General features: G+C 41.6%; 2 protein-coding genes and 2 non-coding genes across 5 annotated transcripts in view; 3 read left to right on the forward strand and 1 right to left on the reverse strand.

Annotated features, from left to right (window-relative positions):
• On the forward strand, positions 1 to 2,740 carry and2 (actinodin2). The gene is made up of 4 exons (XM_046408570.1): positions 1 to 16; positions 576 to 739; positions 1,205 to 2,110; positions 2,336 to 2,740. Exons 1-4 carry the CDS (start codon positions 1 to 3, stop codon positions 2,738 to 2,740), a joined length of 1,491 nt encoding a protein of 496 aa, XP_046264526.1.
• A 4,799-nt stretch (positions 2,741 to 7,539) lies between these two features.
• Positions 7,540 to 7,613, reverse strand: trnan-guu. The gene has a single exon. It is a non-coding gene; the product is annotated as a tRNA-Asn (tRNA).
• An 11,102-nt stretch (positions 7,614 to 18,715) lies between these two features.
• LOC124069956 (RNA-binding Raly-like protein) overlaps positions 18,716 to 21,674 on the forward strand; it is a 38,700-nt gene continuing 35,741 nt past the window's right edge. For both annotated transcript variants that reach the window (XM_046409500.1, XM_046409501.1), the window contains exon 1: positions 18,716 to 18,773. The gene's annotated coding sequence lies outside the window, so the exon portion shown is untranslated. The remainder of the gene's footprint in view (positions 18,774 to 21,674) is intronic.
• Positions 19,070 to 19,152, forward strand: trnal-cag. Its single transcript has one exon. It is a non-coding gene; the product is annotated as a tRNA-Leu (tRNA).

Consider the following 21,674-nt stretch of genomic DNA (forward strand, 5'->3'; position numbering starts at 1 on the left):
ATGAGGCTAGTGGATGGTTAGTTCAACATGAAGAGGTGCAAGAGCATAATCCCCCATAAAACAGTCACTTGACTTTTTTACACTTTGCTTTTTGTACAGATTAAAGAAAACAAAAAATGTAAGCTGTTTATTAGCTTTAGAATTTAGTTTCAGAGGTGCTAATAGGCAGATTCTCTAAGCTTTGGACAGAGTAAGACTACTTGTTTTCTCTCTCCCAGTGTTTATGCTAAGCTAAGTTAAAGGGGCTGCTGGCTCCAGCTAAGGGATGAGGCTGTGAGAGAGTATTGATCTCCGCATGAAACTCCTGTCAAATATTCACAAATATTTAGTTAACTGTAGGATATAGCCTATGTGTGAAATTTCAGTTGATCTTTACAGCTAGTTACTTTCATTACTTGAATATCACAACACAAACATATAAAATAGCTTTACATGGTTGAATAAAAACAGGTTAAATACAAATCTTCCCTACTCAACAAAGGAAAACAGTCTTACATTTCTAAGTTTCATTTGCAAATTCTGGCTCGAGCACACTGAATTTAGTCCACTCTTTTTTAACTCTGCTCTCTCCTCAGTGCCTGCAGTGTCTGATGATGTGAAAGCTGAGGCCATGGCGAGCCTGACGAAGTTGGTTCGCAACAGAAGGAACGTCCCCGTCTTGGCTGTGCCCCAGTTCAAACGCCTGCCAGACTTCTGGGGATGGTACAAGTACTTTATGGACACCCACAACCAGGAGGGAGTGAGTTTGTTTCATATTAATTATTCAGTTTCTCCCAGTCAAGATTATGAAACAGTGCTTCTTCTTTTTTTCTTTAAAAAGTTTTGGAATTTGAGCTTTTCTTTTCTTTTCTCATGTACTTTTAACAAGTTGCTTCTATTTTTTCAGCCATAAATTCTTCATTGCTCAGATCATGATTATATAAAAGAATTAATATGCCATTGCTCTCTTAATATGCAAAGTTACTCTTCAGTGCAAGTCATGTTCCATCATGTAAGAGCTCTGCTCAGGCTGTGTGGTTTGAGTAACAAGACAATGAGCGGAGAGGGTGCATGTATTTATCCTCAGAGGATTTGTGTGAAACTGTTCATCTATCAAGGGCTTCGCTTACATTCTTTTAGCTTTATTTTTAGAATCTCTGTGACATTGAAATCAGATGAAGTCGGAGCAAGTTTATTCATTTTGCTTTTCCACCCTATAATTTAGGTTGAGGATCTGGATCGTCTCTACATGGCCTACCTGCAGAACAAGCACAGGTCAGAGGAGGGACCAACCTTCAACCACTACCTCAAGCACCTCAGTGAAATCTACAAGACTTGTGCTGATTCTGATGATCCAGAGTGCATCGCTGAGTCTACCAGCAAGCCAAAGGCAGCCGTGGTGATGCCTGCCCCCATTAAGTCTGCTGCCGTCAGGCTGTGCAACCCTTACCTTGACCCGTACTGCCTCTTCCCCCTCGTCCCCAAGGCTGCTGCCCCAGAGCCTGAACCAGCCCCAGCTCCAGCCAAGGTGCCGGCCCCTATCCTCACCCCCTTGCTGCCCCCCTTTCCCCTGAAGAGCCCCACTGGCTTCTATTACTATGCCCCCGTCCTGGAGCCCTTCCTGAGTGCTGAGCAGAGGGCTGAGCTGCTGAGGATCTGCAATGCTGAAGATGTGGAATGTCTGCAGTATCACCTGAGGGCAGCTTATGGCTACCGCCCGGCCCCTGCTACTCCCCCGTCCTATGCCGCTCTCAAATGTGACCCAAAGGACCCCTACTGCATGCCAACCCTGGTCCACAAAGCCCCTACTGGCTTCTACCACCTGCTCTATCCCAGCTGTGACCCAGCAGTCGATCCCCTGTGTGTGACCAACGTTGCTGCGCCTGCTCCCCTCGCTGCAGAGGAGGCCCCTAAAGAGCAACACTGCAACCCTCTCTTTGACGCTGGCTGCAACCCTCTGACCGCCACCAAGCTGTCCGGCCTCACCAAGCCCGTGCTGGAGTACGCCCCGAGGGACGAGCCTGCACCTCCTGCTGCTCCTCTGTCCTGCGACCCTCGCTCTGACCCATTCTGCATACTGGCAGCTGCTGCTGCCCTGCGCAAGCCTCCTCCGCAGATCCCCGAGCACCAGGTCTGAATCTGAAGTCCTGATACTGGGGCTGAATAGTTAAATGTTTTGACAAATCTAGTGTAATCTTGCTTGTTGAATGGTTCTGTCAATCTTCTATTCCTTTTCACTTGGTTTATTAAATGATGTAGTGAAATGAAATGGGTGTTGTATAAATGCTTTCACTTGCTCTCTTCAATCTCCTTTGCATCTGTTTTGAACAAAAACACAAATCAATCAATCAACCAGGTCCGCTACAAGCTCGGTGTCCGCGGCAAGACCAAGGAGGGCTATGACTGCTATGTGCACTATGACAAAGACTGCACCCCGGTGAAGTCTGGCCTCAAGGCCAAGGCCGAGATCAAGGCTCCTTCCAAGCCGTTCTGCCATCCATTCGACCCCAACTGTGGCAAGTTTGCTTCACCCTCCGGTGTTGAGGCCCCGAAACCCAGCAAGGATGGCATAATCCTGCCTGACCCCCACTGCGACCCGGAGTATGACTACAACTGCCGTCTGCGTCGCGCTGAGCCCGCCGCTGATGAGCCCGCCGCTGATGAGCCTACTGAGGAGAAAGCCGCCGATGAGCCCACCAAGGAGGTCACTGTACCACGATTTGAGGACTTCCTCAGGGGAGTCATGAGCCAACACAAGTAGATTTCAGAAATAACAACAGAATCAGCACATGTTAGATAATCTACCTGGCAGAAATGGAGCTCACGCTGTAGTCTTTGTGGACTTCATGGACCCCAACCTTCTACAATATCATCAAGTCTTTTCAAAAACTGTAAAATCAGAAATACTGTTCATTAGATATTCTCATTTTTCCCAGATAATCTGAAGGTCTGTTTTAAAAAAGGGGAAACAAATCAAGAGGACCAAACAACATAGAACAATATGAGAAACTTGTGGATTAAACTCTTCATGTGTGTATGTTTGTAGAAAAGAGTCATATGTATAGATGTGTGATAGATTAGGGGTAGTTTGTGTAATTTGTGTCAGCGGGCAAGGACTTCTCTCTGTTGTACATTCTCTGTTTCCATTTGAGTTACCCTAAGGGTATGTAATGTTGTTTTACCACATTTTTCTGTAACTCCAAACCTCATAATGCTTCATCTGTTTAGTTTTTATGAAGTTCTAAATAATAAAAAAAAAGATTTGAAAATCTTTCGAATTTCTTTTCTCAAGGTTAAGCCATCACAGATACATGTGCTCGGTAGCAAAAGATAGAAACCACATGATGATAGCAGCAGCACTATTTATTTACCGTGTCAGAGGGAGTCTACTCTGTAATTGCACACAGCATTTCAACACATCAGTCCCCAGCTGTTGAAAGTAGCATGCAGCACACAACTGAACCTCAGTGTGCCAGCTGGCATGTTGCACCGGTTTATGTTACGCCTTCATGAAAATTGCTTAGTTGCCGCAGCTGCAACGTGTTCACATAATATGAAATGTAGTTACTGAAAATATGAGTTTTGCATTATGGTGCATCACAGTATAAGCCCACCACAGTGAATTAGATAGATTAATGGAGGAGGCAAAAACAAGAAATACAATAAAGTATTTTTCTTTCTCAATATTGCCTTTATTTGAGGGATTAATGGTCCTAGTAGAGGTACAGACAGGAAACAAAGGGAGAGGAGACACTCGATGAAGGTCTACAGCATTGAAACATCACTGTAGGATTACAGCTACCAGTCACAGCCAGTGGTTTTCCACCCAATATTTTATTTTACATAGGATTGAAGGCAACTTAAAGGGTCTTTACACTCAAATCATAAAAACCCTACTGCCATGTCAGCTTTGCTGCCAATACTCTTTTAAATGGTAGTAGATGGAACTTTGTGGTGCTTTAAAAAAATTAATTCTAAACAAGGCACGGTGTTCAAATATGCTGCTGTTCAATATACAATGTTAACAACATTCACCATCTTAGTTAGGAGTAATAACATCAATTAATAGAATTATTAAGATTAAAAACACATCAGTGGTTATGTGGTGTGAGAAAGTGCATCATGTGTCCCTGCCAGCAAAATCATTCTTTGGTTGATGAATGAAAGTATTTTGACAACATTAGCCACCAATATTCAAGAAAAACTGAATGATGAACTGTGGTATTTTCACTCCCAAAGGCTGAAACGTTATATTTAAGTGATAAACTGCAAGCATTGTCTACAAGGACTGTAGTCTGCTTTTCAATAACTTTTCAGCAGTTCCAGTGCAAAGCAGCTGCCTGAAGGAGACAAAGGCTGCTGCTGCTGCTGCTGACAGTTTTAAAGGCAGATAACACACTGCCTGGCCCAGTAATGACTACATGAACACAACATGTACTCAAGAAAGCTTCATGGAGGTATGCTCTTAATTGTAGCTGTTGTCCTGTAAAGTTTGGACTTGTGCTGAGTTCTCCTGTCATGCTGGAATTAAAACCGTCTGAAGCAAACCGTTTTGGATATTCTGAACAGAACAGCGAACAGAAAGTACTGAAACTATAAAATAAACTCACGGCTTTTGGCCTGGAGTTGAAAGTGTGAAAATGCTATTCTAACCTTTTCATCTAGAAGGAAATTAGCTAAAACCTTCCCTTTGAATTAGTTCATTTCAGGACATATTCAATTTTTACAGGAAACTTTCCAGTCAAGTGTCACATTTTTAGTTTGCTTCATTCTGCCTCCACCCAATAAATGCATTTCTTGAAAAAGCCCTTAATCAATAAAAAATCCACTGGAAATGAGAAAAGCAGAGATTTTTCCACTTTATCCTGGAGCGTGAGCCTTCATGTTTACATGTAGCTTCCACCAGGTGGGGCTGATATCCCAAGGCTCCATAATTTGAAGTTGTCAAACGCTTCAGTTAATGCAAGTCTACCATCTGTGTGCACCTGCTGTCTCAGTAAATGAATCTCCGTCTCCATCACAGCCAGATTGTCATAGCTTTTTAATAAAAGATCTGCTGTTTATAGAAGAGATGTTTGAAGACTTTTTAGCATGTAAAAACAAGAAAACATTCATTAACCAATCTTATATAAGCCATCTATCCAACCTTGATTGTGTCGATTGAACTACATCCACTCTGATCTGAAGTAAAACATTTTTTTCTCCTTAATCAAATCTGTACAGAACAATTTATCCAAGATGAAACTTTGATATCTTTAGGTGTGATATGTAAAAGCTGTATAAAGTGGCGTTGTTCAAAATTGAATTTCATCAAAGGTCGTCTCGGGGGAGCAGAGATCAAACAGTGTGAGGAGGAGAAAAAGAAAGTGTTTGGAATCAATTTCACGCCTCCGTGAAGAATAATTGCTGTGGATTTTAAACATTATGATATTAAGATAAGCGCCTTTTCAGCTTGTCACAGTGGAACGCATTTAGTCTACTGGTTTAGCACGGCTGCCTGTTTTGTGTTAATTACTGAATGACTGATGAATTTATCTCCTGTGAAAAACTGTTTTCCTCCCACTCCTGTCTGCCGTTGTGCTACATGGATAGATAGATAGATAGATAGATAGATAGATAGATAGATAGATAGATAGATAGATAGATGGATAGATAGATAGATAGATAGATAGATAGATAGATAGATAGATAGATAGATAGATGCACCTATATTCTGCTGACATTTTTTCCTGAATTATTCACTTCAAAACTCTCATATTTGTGTGCAACAGACCTCATGTATACATTATGCATGAAGAGTCCACGGTCAACTTCTGCTTTTGGGGACGCCAGTTTGAGGTGAGGGAAAAAAAGCTCCTTTTTTTGCCATAAACAAGCACACCGAGTTTGTCCTGAGTCACAGTCATTTATATCCTGAATCCATTCTTTATATATAGAGGCAGGCTCACAAAACTAATGGATATGACATGTATTAATAACTCGCAGTGAGATACACTTTCTGGTTAACCAGAACTGAGGTGGTGTAGAAATGGATCCGGGAGCTGAAGCTGAGTATGTTTTGAGGTGCCAGCTGGGTGAAGTTGGTGGCCTTTAGAGTCGAGTATAAAACCCTTTTCCACCAGTGGACTGACTGAGCCTAAAGTAGCAATATAATAATATTTCATTTTCCTTGCCTTGTCCCCTGTATTGCTTTTTAAATGAGTGAGGCAATACCATGAAAAGGTACACTACAGCCATAAATTGACAGGGGCTTTTATATCTAGCAGTCTGCAGGGACCCCCTGCACTTCTGATACAGATGATAATTATGTTTTGTGGGCTGGTCTCTGCTCTCTGCATTATTTTTGCTATTTCAGTGCAATGATGGAAAATGCAAATGATTAGCAGAGTGGGAGACTAAAAGTTGTGTGCGAAAGTGAGTGTGACAGGCAGACAGAGTGAGTCATTTAAAAGGTCAGCGCTGCATAAGCTCTGAGTGTGTTTTTGAATTAAGTAATCTAATGAACTTTTTGAATATAGATGTGTTTTCAGCTGTAACAGGTTACTCAGTTTGTGCTGGTTTTTGCCTTGTGTGAAACAATTGTTGACAATTGACGTTTTTTTTAAATGGCCTGATTTGATAATTTATGTTATTCCAAATTTATTTTGGTTAAATAAAACCTTTTATAAATTTAATTCATCTTTTTATGTGGCGGTAATGTTGATGTTTAGTCACATTGTTGTTAATGAATATGTGGAAGTGAACTAGCATTAGCTGAACTCGAGGTATCACCTTGTTGTCTTATCAACATTCATTGTGTTTCAAGTCAGCGGGAGGTCACAGCAAGAGCTCAAACATGGAGAGAATCCCCACAGAGATTTTCAGCTGTTGAACAGAGCTTCTTCTGTTACTAAAATCTATTTTCCTGCATAAACATTTCCCCTAATAAATCCAGCCTTCTACATTTTTAACCAGAGGAAAAAAAAAAGCCTGCAGCTTTGTAGGGGAGTAATTGCACCAAGACATTTTAAGAGCCTCCTCCACTGCCAGGGCTGTATGAGCCTGTATAATTTTCTAAATTATAAAACAGAGGTAACTTTTTGTGTGTCATCAGACGAAATTAATTATATTACTCTTTATGGGGTTGCTGGGTTGATTTGCTGTGTTTGAAGGGCTACTGGTAGAGGTCTCAGAGAACCAATTTCCAGCTGTGATACAATGTTTCAACAGATTTATGAATGACTATCTAACCATATGAACTTTGAACTGCCAAAGCCTACCGTTTGGCCTATTTATATGAGACTATAATTATAAGAAGAAGAGAATAACTTTATTGGCAGTATATATATTTTTACATACACACACACACTGAATTCGTCTTCTGTATTTAACCCATCCCTAGTTGAACACACATGCAACACCCAGTAAATTACATGCAGTGATACCTTGGGCAGATGGAGGAGGGGGGGCATTTTTCCCCATTAATCACTCCACCACACCCAAATTTTTCCTGCCTGTCCGGTGAGGGAATCGAATCAGCGACCCTTCGATTACAAGCACCTTTTCCAACCCAAAACTTCACGTCCCTGGGTGGGCTCGAACCACCAACCTTTCGGTTAACAGCCGAACGCGCTAACCGATTGCGCCACAGAGACTTCTGACTTCTGACTTCAAGGTGGGTTGAGCAGCTCTGCATAAGTATAGCTGATTGTTGAGTCTCATTGTCAAATGCAGACCTCTCGGGTTTATGAACCAAATGAGACTCAATAATCAAGAACCTTTCTCCCGAACGGCTCATGCCTCTGTTAGGAAACAAAATGAAGAGAATCTTCATCAATAAAACGCACTGTTGCTCAGTTCAACACACACTCCTACAACCTCCTACAGCCTTATTTGGAAATCGTGCCCTCAATTATAATGTATTACTCAATTATTAGGCTTTCATTCTTTCCCAGTAAGACTAATTGTTTTCTCTTTAAAAGTTCAGACATGGCTGGCCTGCAATCTGACATTCAAATGCTAACGAGATATATTAGCCTGCTAAGCAACTAGAAATAGAAATTTGCAGTGGAGGAATTACAATAATCCAGCCTTATAACAAAGATATCCCTGAGTTTTCTTTAGTGCCAAACTGGTCAGTCAAAAACCTCTGACTTGAGGCAGCCCTATGTTACTACTGTGACTGTGAAAGCTCATAGCTGGATCATTGGCCAAAACTGCAAAGTGCATCATTTGCAGAAAAAGTAACACAATAGCAAAGTAGGAGTATGTAAAATTGCCTCAAAGGTAGACCTTTTGAGGACAGTTTAAAGGTCAGTTTTAAATGTGAAAGTTCTGCACTGATTTACTTGAGTGAATCCATTAAATCAGTTTAAAGTCCACTAAAATCAAGTTATTTCAGTACAAAGGATTGTTGCTGTTCACCTTATGTCAGCTGATAGCTTGAACAACAAATTCTCGAAACATTAGTAAAAAAACAAAAAAGAAAGATATATATAAGATTCGAAAACAAGTAAACTGCCTTGTTTTTCAAGGTCAGACATGAAAATCTGGAGCTGACTGCCATTCAACAAACAAACAGTGAGCCAGCAGAATTAGAGAAAGGCCATTGGTTACATCTCTCAACAGTCTCCCATAAACATCCATAAAAAAAAAATATTGATGGTTGTCAGTTGATCTGATCAGTGTTGGCTGGCCATTTTTTAAATTCATTAACCGCATGGTGCGTGGTCTTTCAGGGGCAATTTAGCCCTGAATAACAGTGAGTGGCCCTGACAGGGTTTGTCATCGATCTGTCGCAGCTCGGCGGCTCTGCCAGCAGAGATCAGACCTGTGGGTAAACCTGGAGACGTCTGCCGTTTGTCAGTGTTGACTCACACCAAGATGTACGAGGATGAAGGTGGAGGGTGAAGGAGACGGAGTGGGAATGAGGGTGAGCTCTGGTTTATGTCGGATATTTGCAGGGAGATACAGCGGGCACAGAGACTGGAGACAGAGACAGACAAGCACACATGGACAGATGGAGACTTAGAGAGAGACTGACAGGGAGGGAGTGAAAGAGAAAATGAGGGAAGGAAATTGACAGATGTACAGACAAACAAACTGTGGGAGTCGGGGGTGACGGAGTCAGAGACAGCCCTGGGGTGTTGGTGGAAAGCAATGATCAAAAACATACTGAATTCCACTATTGTTATTCAGCTCACATTCTTGAGGGTCGTGTGGACAACGATTTTAGCTGACTTGTTACAAACATGCTCTTCGCTTACTTTTGGCCTCAGAGGCTGTGAGGGAGACCCGGGCGCCGTGGGAGTCTTCTGGGCTGCTTGAGTCAGCACGGGTGAGGTTTGTGCTGACTGTGGCACGGCAAGGCCTCAGCACCCTGCACCTCCGGAGAGCAGGGGAATATCATTACCTCCAATCAAACCTACAGTCTATGAATGGCAATGAGGAAAAAAAACACAGAACCAGTGAATAAGCTAAGTGAAATTAGTTCCTCTGTACATTCATTACACCCTCGTCACCACGCTGTTGCACTGCCTGAGTCTGTAAGGCACATTTTGGATTCAGCACATGGAGGGTGTCTGCAGTCTGTTCATCAGAAGTTTAAAATGAAAATCTTCAGTACGAGCACTGCTGTTTTCCCAAGGATGAAACTTAGAGAACTGGCTACATTTTACACGAGGATCCCCAACAGATAAAATTCGCAAATATGAATTACAGATGTTCACCAAAGACAGCAAACACGGTCGATGTAGTTTATTACTGTTGCATTTGATTTGCTGCTTGTTGAATGAGCCACCGACAGTAACAGAGAGCTTGTTTGCTGGCAGGCTTGTAATGGAAAAGTAGATGTACTAGACCTTGTAAATTCACAAACTCGCTCTTATCGCATGCAGCTAAATTTGCGTATTTCTAAGTGCAACAAGGAGCTAGTTGTGTCAGAAATGTGTCTATCCTCAGGAGGGATGCTGTCAGGAATTCTCCAGGGTTGGAAATCTTCTCCAAGCAGCACAAAGAGATCAAACCAGTCCTTCAAAATGAAGAAAAAAGAAAAAAAAAAAGTAAAGATAAATATCTGATGGCGTCTTTAAAACATTTAAGAAATTTGGCATACTTCCTTCAAGTGTTTTGAGTTTTTTTTTTTTAGCCCATGCTTTGGATACAAATATTTTTCTGTTCAAAGGCAGCGATGCTGTCAAAATGTTTCCCTGCCTCAGGGTTTATTTATAATTTAAAATTTTAGTACTTTTTTTTTTTTTTCAAAAAAAGAATGGGACTGGGCCTTATTTCAATGCTGCTTAAATTCCAAATACCTAAAAATCCATAGAGGGCACTGGCTTTACAATAACAACTTATTGTGAAGTGTACTGCAGCAAATTGTCAATTTTCCACCTGTTAGTCACCTCAGATTTTGAGGTTAATACATTATTTTTTGAGCTTGTTTTACAGCTTGTTTAAAGGCCACTTTTTTCCTTTTCTTTCTTTTGTGCAAGAAGAATTTTTAAAACCATGTGAGGATCCCTTGGAGCCCCTTGGAGTTCAATGGTATTGACCACACAGCGGATGGAAATGCACTCACACACACACACACACACATTTGCTTTGAAGCATCTGCTGCCCAGAATATTCCTCTCGGTATGAATTTCTCATAGTTGCTCCATCTTTAACTCGTGTGCTCTTGATGTTGGAAGAAGCAGACATCACAGTTCAGACTCTTGACATCTCTTTGACCCAAATACTCTCGGATTGTTGCCAAACACGCCACACATTTATGCTGAACACAGACTTGTGTTGTGAAACCAAATTCTGGGACTTTTAACTGAAAGCAGCACACCTCTTAAAATCTCAAGCGTAGCTGATTCTACTGTATGTGAGGAGAAAAAAAACCCCACACATATCTCGCTTTAGTATAAGAAAATTTAAAAAAGCAAGAGAAGAGAGTGAGGGCAGAGAAATGATGTGTTTCCACTGCAGGGTTATAGCCACGACAAGCAGAAAATATATGACTCACATACTGTATTCTCGTGTCCCTCTCTCCTATCTTTTGAAGTTCACATCACATTTACTGAAGGTCAACAGCTTGCTGCAGCGAAGTGGAAGAGAAAGGAGAGCAGAGGCAAGATGACATATCCTTTGTCTGTGAAAGCAGCACAACATTGTCTCTGTGAGGCAAGGATAACTGGCAAAGCCATCTTGTTCTGTCGTACTCCTTTATCCGACAGCAGCCTTGTAACAATAGACTTCCATTGTTTTGTTTTTTTTTTTCTCCGCTTCGCTCACAGCTGGATGACTTTTTCAACGCCCCTCAGGTACGTCTGTATCATGTTCACTGATGAAAGGCTCCACAATGACACGCATACAGTCTTCAGTAATACATTCTGTGCCCCAGTGCAGGATTAGGTTGCACATTGGGGCACATTTGTGTTTTTGCAAGAGGGAAGACAAAACTATAAGACTGTTTTTAGTTGACGTTAAGTGAGTCTCTGTCTTAAAGGAATAGTCCAACATTTTTCTTGACATAAGTTGCGTGCATATGTAACTTAACTAAACCTAATCAGGTGGTTTTGGTTTCACAATGTTAACCACTTAATTATTTCTGAATATGTCAGTTCCTTTAGCAATGCGCTGAGAGCTACACAGAAGATGACATGAACTTTACTTTGTACTTTCCATTGCTCTCTCCTCCAGAGAAACACTGGCGGATTTTCTAATGTACTCTGTGCTGCCAGTAGTACACTTTCTTTTCTCTCACACACTCATTTTATCCGTTTCTTGGTTGCTTATTATTTACTTTTTAAAAAATCAATGCACTGTGGCATCTTGGGGTATACAGCAATGTGAAAAAAAACCCTGGAAAATTGCAGAACTGATCATTATCACGGCAGTAGGGCTTTTTATCTTCAAGTTTATGTGCTTTTAATTTGGTCTCTCTCTGAAGCACAGAGCCGACCGGCCTGCAGCTGGAAGGCGGACGCAGCGAAACAGATGCTTGGCAGATGTCAAAGTTAAAACGTGCTTGGAGGAATTCATTTTCTGTTTAACAGGCAGTTGAGAACATGCCTTTCAGCCAATGGAAGTGGAAAATTGGTGTGTGTCGGGCATGGTGTATGTGTATTTTTAGGTAGATTTTGAGAACGAGTACAAACCGAAGAAGGCAAATGATACTCTAAGCCTTCCTATGTATGTATTTGCAATCAAAGCTCTATATTTTTCTTTGGGTTTTGATGTTGGATAAGAAAATAAAAACCCAGGTCTTCGAGGGAAAGGTGACAAAGTACACAGAATCATGAATTGAGATGACACTCACTGCTCTCTCGTGCTTAAATTGATGGTACCTGCCAGCCACGATGACGATCATTTTCAAGATTCAGCTCAAGATGGAGCCCTGCTGCTTTTTGAAACTTATAAAAAGGACAAGCACTCGTCTTTTCACAGGCAACATGTGGGAGAGAAGCACCAACAGGGAACGGAAAAAAAGGCAGACGTGTTGACTGAAGGTGTCAGAACTACGCAAAAAGCACGTGGGGCTTATTTTCAGAGAAGTTCTTCTTGCTGCTTTGCTCCAAACTTGTGACGTACAAAGAACATACACATTTGCATACGTTACTGATTTTTGCCACATTTGTTTTAAAAATAAACAGGCACTGAACAATATTATATGTAATTGTACGGAAACGATTTCATCCCATCTCTTTGGGAGGATGCTGAGTGATGTTTTGAGATTTATGGCACCTTAGAGACAGAGGGGAAGCTTCACCCACTTTTTCATCTTTGACAGTAACAACTTCTCAGCAGAACAGCCCTCCCATTAGCTCAAGGACTACCATTACCTCTCAGCTACCCTTACATGCACAAACGGGTCTTCAGAGCTCATTTGGAGGAGACTGGGCAGCACAGCCTTGAGATTCTGTTTACGTTCCCACCTCCTGTCTTCACAGGTTGAATCGTTTTAGCTTTTATTTATTCATGGCTTCTTTTGTTGTGTTTCTTGACAGTGATACCTGCATAAACACAAACCAACTTTGTGAAAATTAACAAGGCTGCGTCTTTGTTGTGGAGAGGAAGGAGTGGGCATGATACTGCAAAATTACCCACCTGATGCTCACAGCACATGCCACACACGCACAGGGAATTGCTTTGCTCTTTCACTATTTGATAATCAACTACGCCAACAATCAGAATGTGAAATGAGCAGCCACAGAAACGTGTGTCCCTCGAGTGCACAATGCATGCAATAAATATGCCTGCAAATCACTTTCAGTTCTTATCCTCAGTCAACCCTGGACTGCGGCTAGTTGTAACTGATGAACTATTAATATGTTAATACCCTCCAATCACGACTTGTATCCCGTGGCCTGCGGGGAGGGAGATTCAGTCGTACTGCTTCACCTCTCACTCTGGGTCAGCGTCAAGTCAATCCAGCAGAATCTGTTCAATAATTCAGCCGCTGGACTGGAAGGTTTGGACCCACATGTCACACACAATGAGGAAGCACACAGCGCTCACTGCTCATCATCGGCGGCTGGTGAGTAATGAACCTAACTGACCTGACATGAGCACAGAGAGATAAATTAAGTGCGGCAGAACTGAAGAGCATTCTCAGAGGACATCTAGTTTTAAGGTGACACCTTTACCCTTAATTAATGTTTGGGAAAAATAGACTTATTCGTGTTTCACTGAAACATGAATGGGAAGGTCAGTACCATTCTCATGTCTGTAAAGTAAACATTAAACTACCACAAACATCTGGTTATCTTAGATTCGCACAAACACTGTAAAAAGGAGGAAACTGCTGATGATGCATACTGCTTGTAATGAAAAGAAATCTGCAGACTAGCACCTCTAAAGCTCACTAATTAACTCATAATAGTTTAATCTGTGCAAAGTGTATAAACATTTCACCATTTTACACTGGATTATGTGCTGGACTATTTCTTGGCTTGGACCCATACTGTCCTGGAGTCTCCACTGGTTGCTTGGCACTGGTCCCAGTCAAGAATCACTCTGGCACAGAACCCCAATAAAATAGCAAATTGATGTTTTCACTGCACAATGTGCTAATTTAGAGAGCTTTAGAGGTGCTGGTAGGCAGATTTTGTTTACTTTAGATAGAGCCAGGCTAGCTGTTTCCTCCTGCCCCCATTTTTTGTGCTAAGCTAAGTCAACCTGTCTGCTGCTTGCAGCTTCACATTTACTGTACAGACATGAGAGTTGTATCAATATTTTCATGTAACTCTTGGTTGAAAAAGAAAAGATATGGAAAGTAAAAGAGGAAGATGAAGAATATTTCCCAAAATGTCAAAATGTTTTCTTTTTGCAGCCACTGCCTGTTGTTGTTGCATTTTCAGAAATGACTTTACATGTGTGAGCATCATTCTAAGCGCACTTCAATTACCGATGAGGAAATTAACTGAACACATAAAGTCGCAACCCGTACTGGTGACGGTTAGTACGAGAGAGCAGGAGGATGCACTAACAGGTTTTGACAACTTCTGAACATTTTAAATCCCCGCAGGAAGCTTAATAATCACCCCCTGAGCTTAAACTAAGAGATGAGGGAAATGAGCGAGAGCATCAAACTTCTCCATCAGCTGAATTAATCAGGAGGCTGAGAGTACTCTTCCGAGCGTAGGCTGGCATCCCGTCTAATGACTCCTAGTCGGAGCACAGGGTGTCCCTAATTGAACTTTAAACACTGAAGAAAGACAAGGAGTGAGGGGACAAAAATAACACTGTGTACCCATTACTCCATACATAGCAGAGTGAAAGTTCAGGCTAAATTCTCAGTGGGATACAAAGATACAAGCTCCTGCTGGGGTTAAAAATGCAAGCACAGATTTCCACTGGAATGAGAATCACAATGAGTCCTCAGAGTCTGAAGATCATGTCTCTGTTTTTGGAGCAGGTGCAGTGTTTTGAGTCAATTCTTCCTGAATGAGCATTTTCAGGGAGCTAGTACTCGTCGTGCAGCAAGACCTCGCTTTGTGCAATAGGCACATATTCCCAAGTGTGCTATAATACATCATGGAGTTTGCATAGCAGGCAAGTCAGTAGTTTCACATTAGCAATTCATAGCAGGACCCCACCCCCCACATCTGCTCGCTCTCTGGAGTAATAGACTCCTGTCATTGATGAGTCCCTGGGGTGTACAGAGAGTGAATCCTTTCTCACGTCGGTATCGATCAGCCTGAGAGTCTTACCTGATTTACATTGACAAGAGCATTCGGGTCCAAATGAAAGTAAGCATGTTTTCCAAAATGGAAACACAAGGGAGACATTGCACCGCAAACAGACAGCTGGGAAGGTAAACATTGACGTTTAGTTTGAAGAAGAGGGCTGACTTGGCGACATTTCTGGCTCCTGGCTTGAGGCAGAGGTCACTTGAAACGAAGTGTGTCTTCATGCTTGACAGATAATTTAATGTGTGTTTTAATTACATAAAGCCGCAGTGACGAGGCTCTTGTGTCAGCATGCGCACATTTTTGAATTGTATGAGCACAAGACTCTTGGGTCCAAGATTCTGACAGCGACTCTGTCCTGCTAAACTAGTCACTAAATTTGTTTGCTGTTTTCATGGGTTTCATAATTGAAGCTTTAAAGGCCCAGTGTATAGGATTTTGGGGCAACTGAATACCCTGAACAGCATCGTCCTCTAAAGTGGCTGCTAAAACCTGAAAAATGTGAAAGGCCATTTTGAGAGCCATTGTTTAATTTGTCTGTTCTGGGCTACTGTAGAAACATGGTGGTGCAAAAAGACCTGATCCCTCTGTAGACATAAAAGCCTAAAAACACAAAGATACTTACATTCAGGTGATTAAAAAGAAAACATAATTATGAATATTCCATTTTCGTCCACACACTAGACATCTAAAATGCATGCTGTACATACATGTCAGCGGCAATATTTTATCAATTAGAGCTTTTGGTCTTAAGTTCACACATAATCATAACATCATGAGCTGAGCGCTGAGTTTTCCAGGTTAATTCACAGTATGATACAGAGACCCGCAGCATATGGGCGGCCATACAGAGAAGCCAAATGAACAGATGGACCAAAACCCACAGTCATTAGGTGTCAGCACTCATTTAAGAGTCAGTATCAGAGGCTGGAAGTGTGCTTTTAAAAAGTCAGCACTGATTTTTAATTTCAGGGAGGTGCAGTCGGTGAAGTTTGATGGCCACACAAAGAGAGTGAATCATCCAGTTTACTCAGAAGGCTTTGCCTTCAGATATACAGACCTTCTGTACACTGTGAAATCTATGGGGTTTTATAAGTGGCTTTTCTGAAGACGACCAGGATATCAAATATTCCACCCACGTGGAGGGAACAAGATCATGAGATGTCCAAATTACATCACAGACAGGCAGCTTGTGGACAGCGGGTTGTTTTAAAGAAAAAAATATGAACTTGACTTCATATGACAGGGGGAAGATGAAGTAGTGAAGCTGATGTAATTATGTTGTTGATGCCGGCTTTGCATGATATGAGAGTGGACGGGCCCAGCAGCTCAGGGAAATGTGAGCCTAAAGAATGTCAAGGGTTTTAGTTTCACAGAGGAACACAACAGATCTTGGGAAATGTCAGTGTGTAAACACATTAAAAGGTTACGCTTCATCAGTCGCATGCATGCTGGCAGATGCACAGACAATCACATGATCTGCACAAAAACAGATTTGTGATACCAAAAGATAAAAAAAAAAAAATAAAGAATACAAACAAGAAATGCACAGAAAACATATAAACCCAAAAGTCCACCTACAAACACCCACCCACAGGCAAACACAGTCGTGTTTCCATCGCTTTTTGGGGACATTGTATAGACTTACATTCATTTCCTGGAGGCTTAACCACCACCCAACCACAACATTAAACATTACTTACCTAATCCTAACCTTAAAGCAAGTCTTCACCCTAATATTTGCATATAACTCGCATTTTGTCCTCATAAGTTAGGAGGGTCCTCACAGTGTGACTGTGTAAACAGTATTTTGTCCCCACAACAACAGGAATACATGTCCACACACACACACAGACTGCACCAGTAAATGACCTTTCGTCTAATCATTATTTTTTCAGTAAGCAGCACAAACGTTTTTTTTTTCCCCGAATCTCACAGACACTCAAATTATTTTCCTTTGCATAATATCTGTGAGAAATGGCAGCATATGCAAACAAATGCCGTAAAAATGGGGCATAAAAAAAAGCAACAAAGGGAAAGAAAGACAGGAGAGGACATGCACTCAAAATTTCCTCAGAGCTCTAACTTAGACACCATTATAAATGCTGACCTTGAATAATGCTGGCAGCATTATACCAGGACAAAGCTTATCTGGTTTGCATGGCTGTTGTACATACACCACTCAGCCACTCACTTTCACTTCCCTTTCTATATCCTAAATTGTATTTAATAGCTCCAATCAGTGCGGGGATAGTGAATCCCTGCTGCTAATGCACTATTCGTGTTTGAAAAGCAGACATTGTGCACGAAGCATCAGTCCCTTTGCCATTAACGTTGCATTACATGTCCTGTTCTCCACTATAATTACAGCTCTTGCTCTGCCAGAGTGCAGACTCATGACTCGATCTGAAACACAGAATAAATGCAGGTGGTACGAGCAAGAAACTCAGCCTGCAAACCACACACACACACACACACACACACACACACACCTCATCTGCGCTCACCCCCTTCGCCTGCAGAGCTGGGAGTGTCAGCCAGATTGTCACCTAAGACGAGTTGTATGCCACATATTGGTAGACTGTCCACACAGAGCTTGGGATCCCAGCCAAAGAATCACCATGTGTGTCGAGCTGGGGGAAGGTGGATAGAGATGAATGGTGGAATTGGATCTGCTCAGAACCTTGACTGACACTGAGGGAACAGTGGCGTGTTTCTTTTTAGTTTTAGGCTTTAGCTGAAGTTAAGTCACAGACTAAACATATTCTCTTAACAGGGCTGGTGATGCCTCCATGCAATGTTGAAATCAGGCTCAGCATCAGCTTTTTCTGGCTGGTTTTTGAGACAGCTGGATTGAGTTTTAGCTTGATTGAGTTTCAAATTTGTGATTTCACTTGGCTGCGCCATTGACACAACTATATTCAATATTTTTATGTCGAGAATCACTGTCCACTCGTATGTAAAAGTTGCATGATATTGTCCAATATAATTAATAAGCTTACTAGAGAAACAGTATTTTTGACGCAATGTCAGGAAGGGGAAATAATTCATTGGTGTATTTTTAGTTTTCGCTTCTTTATATTTTGCAACAGTGTTTCTATCTTACTATTCTTATTCAGTGTAATTCTGTTTATCTTGGTAAAATTGTGTACTGATGTATGTATGAAAACATTGTTAAGATACAGCAACTTTCAGCTTACACAGTTAATCAATTGCATAATTTAAGGGTGTTGCATATCTTTTATAGCAACTGATTTGCCAATTAAAGTGTTAACTAGTTTAAATGGTAAACCGGATGTATTCTTGTACTAACTTGAAACTAGTTAGTGATTACTAAGGACTTACACACAGGCCGTACACTGTAGCAGCTTGTTGAAATCTCACTTAGTGTGGCATCCCCAAAAAGGGTAACCACATTTGTTGTTAATTAGATTTAATTAGCTGAACATTTATTACCCTTTTTTGTTTGTCATTAGGGCTATAAAAAGAAGCGATAAATGCAGGCAGCGCCCAGGTGGAACTGTCGTCATGGGAGTAGTTGCACCCCGCGTTGCTTGTGGGGGAAACTTCCGGCCGCGTCATCCGGACGGAGCTCGCCTCTTTCTTACAGGTGCTGCGTTACATCTGTATTTACAGGTTAGTAATTGTTTAAAGTGATCCTGCCAGCATCCCAAAGCCTAGCTGGGCGCTAACGAGTGTTTTCACAGTATTTTGGTTGTGTATGTCGAACTTTAGAAACTTTAAAATCGCATCCCGCCGAAGTTTGTTCATCTGCCGCACAGCGGGCGAGGGATACCTGAGTCTGGTCTTGCAGGTAGTCGTGGCAAATCCGGTCCAGTGTACTGACTAGAGTACGTCCAGAACCAGAGTCCCTCGAGTCAGTATCACCAAGAACCTGCTGGTGAAACCCAACTCCACATCACAAATGGTGCGTCAGGATGGCCGAGCGGTCTAAGGCGCTGCGTTCAGGTCGCAGTCTCCTCTGGAGGCGTGGGTTCGAATCCCACTTCTGACAGCTTGTTTTTGTGGGCAGCCGTGGCCTAGAGGTTGGAGAACCAACTTGTGATCGGAGGGTCACCGGTTCGCAGGAAAAATTTGGGTGTGGTGGAGTGATTAATGTGAAAAATGCCGTCCCCCCCCCATTAGCCGGCTGATGTGCCCTTGAGCAAGTCACTTAAGCCCCCAATATGCTCCCTGTTGATGCTGCCCACTGCTCCTGTGTGTGTTTTACTGCGTGTAATTTGCCGGGTGTTGCATGTGTGTGTTCAACTAAGGATGGGTCAAATGCAGAAGACGAATTCAGTGTGAGTATGTAAAAATATATATACTGTCAATAAAGCTGATTCTTCTTCTGTTTCACTTCCGACTAAAGATTGGAGCAGAGCATAGTACTGTTGAATGTTTGCCTCCAACATTACACCAAGAGATATTAGCTGCATGTTAGATTGCTTTGTGGTGTCTTGTCTTTGGAATAAGAAGGTATTAAATAAACGTAATGTAACATTACTGCTTACAACCCATGTAAATTCAAACTTTACATTGTGGCACTCATTGTCCTTACAACTTACTCCATTCATTCTAAGTAGTTGTTAGCAAGAAACGGTTGCAACAAATAGCATAAATTACGTGGACTAGCAGTGGCTGCTACCTTATTCATCATCAGGGGTCTCAGGGAGCAGACAGAGTCGGGTTAGAAAAACTTTCAGCATGGCCCGAACCACAGCTGATTCAGCCCAGTTGTAACCGACTGACTCAAATGAGTATGCGGGAGTCACAGCCCCAAACAGAGCCGGATCCACAGGACTCGTGGCTGTAACCACTGGCTCTCAGTTACAGTCACGAGTCCTCTGGATCCAGGTCTGTTTGGCGCTGTGAGTCCTTCTCGCTCATTCGTCTCAGTCGGTTATGGTCACGAATGAAAGGATGAAAGGTAGCTGTGGGTGTGATACGTACCGCTATGTGAGGAATTATGGAATAAATAGTTTCATGGTTTGTTATGCACTGGGTCATGTTTATGGACTGAAGAAAATATTGTTGAATTTGAGTACTTTGTTCTGAAATAAAGACGCAATCTGGATGACAAACTGAACACGCCTCTTCTTCACTACTTTTATCAGTATTCACAGAAATTTATCTTCGTTACTCAGCTACCAATCTGAGAACCTGTAACATTAGCAGTACGTTCAAATTAGCCAAACTTTGAACCAGCCCCTGGTGATTCAAGTGGTTATTTGTCAGTAAAAACAATTAACAACAGCATAGGACACACAGAGTTTAACACCACCTGAAATCACACCTCATAAACTCACAAGAGCACAAGAACATGTCTGATAGTTGCAGCTCCCATGATTGCCAAAATCTATCAAGCAATTCATCCTCGTAATAAGAAAACAAAGACACGATAGGAAGCGTGCTGCCTTTGTATCTGTCTGTCTGTGCCTATCAGCCCCTTGAGAAGTCATTGATCCATGCAGACCTTTTGCTCATATGCCTGGCAGAAGCTGCAGCCAACAGCAAAGACTTCTGTTCCTGCCTGACAGCATGACCACTCGTGTTTCCGTCAAGAACGAGTAGGAATCCTGGAGCTGTCAACCTTACAGAGTGAGATCAAATGAAACATGATGACAAGCCAGGCTGGAGCCTTAAGTTTTCCAGACTAAAAATAAACTGCACCTTTTATATCCTGGAGTTATCTCAGCATTTTGGAAGGTGCTCAATCAGTATTTATTTTCACCTGTGGGCTGTACGTGAACTCATTGCCCAATACTAAGTGAACTGTAAACTCTGCCCAAGTCTTGTCCCCCCGTTGATGATCAAGGTTTTAAACAAACTGCCAGGTAATTCAGATTTATTTGGAACAAGAAACTAGAACTAGAGTAAAATATTTCTGAAACAGTTTCCTGTTAACACTGACAACAGTTTAAAGACCAACTTTCAGGTTCAGATTTAACCCACAGTGAACTTGCTTTGCAACGACGGATTATGACCAACATTTCCAGCAGCAGGATGTAACTAAGTGGTACTGCACTTAATTTTGAGATTTGGCCACTTGTACTTTACACTCATTTTTCTTTTCTTGCTCCTTTATACTTCAACTGCACTATTGTACATCTCAGAGGCAGATATTGTACATTTTAGTCCAACTTGTATTTGACAACATTGATTACTTCGCAGATTTAGATCAATTGATACAAAATCTAATCTGCTAATAAATTCTTATGTATTATTACTGATTAAGATACCCAGCAGTATATGACATGATTTAAATCAGCTCCAACTTTATTAGCTACAACATTAATAATGCTTACACATTAATGCAGCACTAATGATAAAACAACAGTAATATAAAGTTATCTGAAATGGTCTGTCTGCATCAGTACTTTTATTTTTGATACTGGGAGTATATTTTGATGGTAACGGTTATGTGCTTTCAAAATGCAGTATTTTTGTACACTGTATTTTACTTTTACTTGCTGCCTGCACACCTGAATATTCCACTTGCTCAGTTTTGACTTTTTCTGTTGCAATACCGAAAGT

The sequence above is a fragment of the Scatophagus argus genome, chromosome 13, assembly GCF_020382885.2.
Source record: "Scatophagus argus isolate fScaArg1 chromosome 13, fScaArg1.pri, whole genome shotgun sequence".
NCBI lineage: Eukaryota > Metazoa > Chordata > Actinopteri > Scatophagidae > Scatophagus > Scatophagus argus.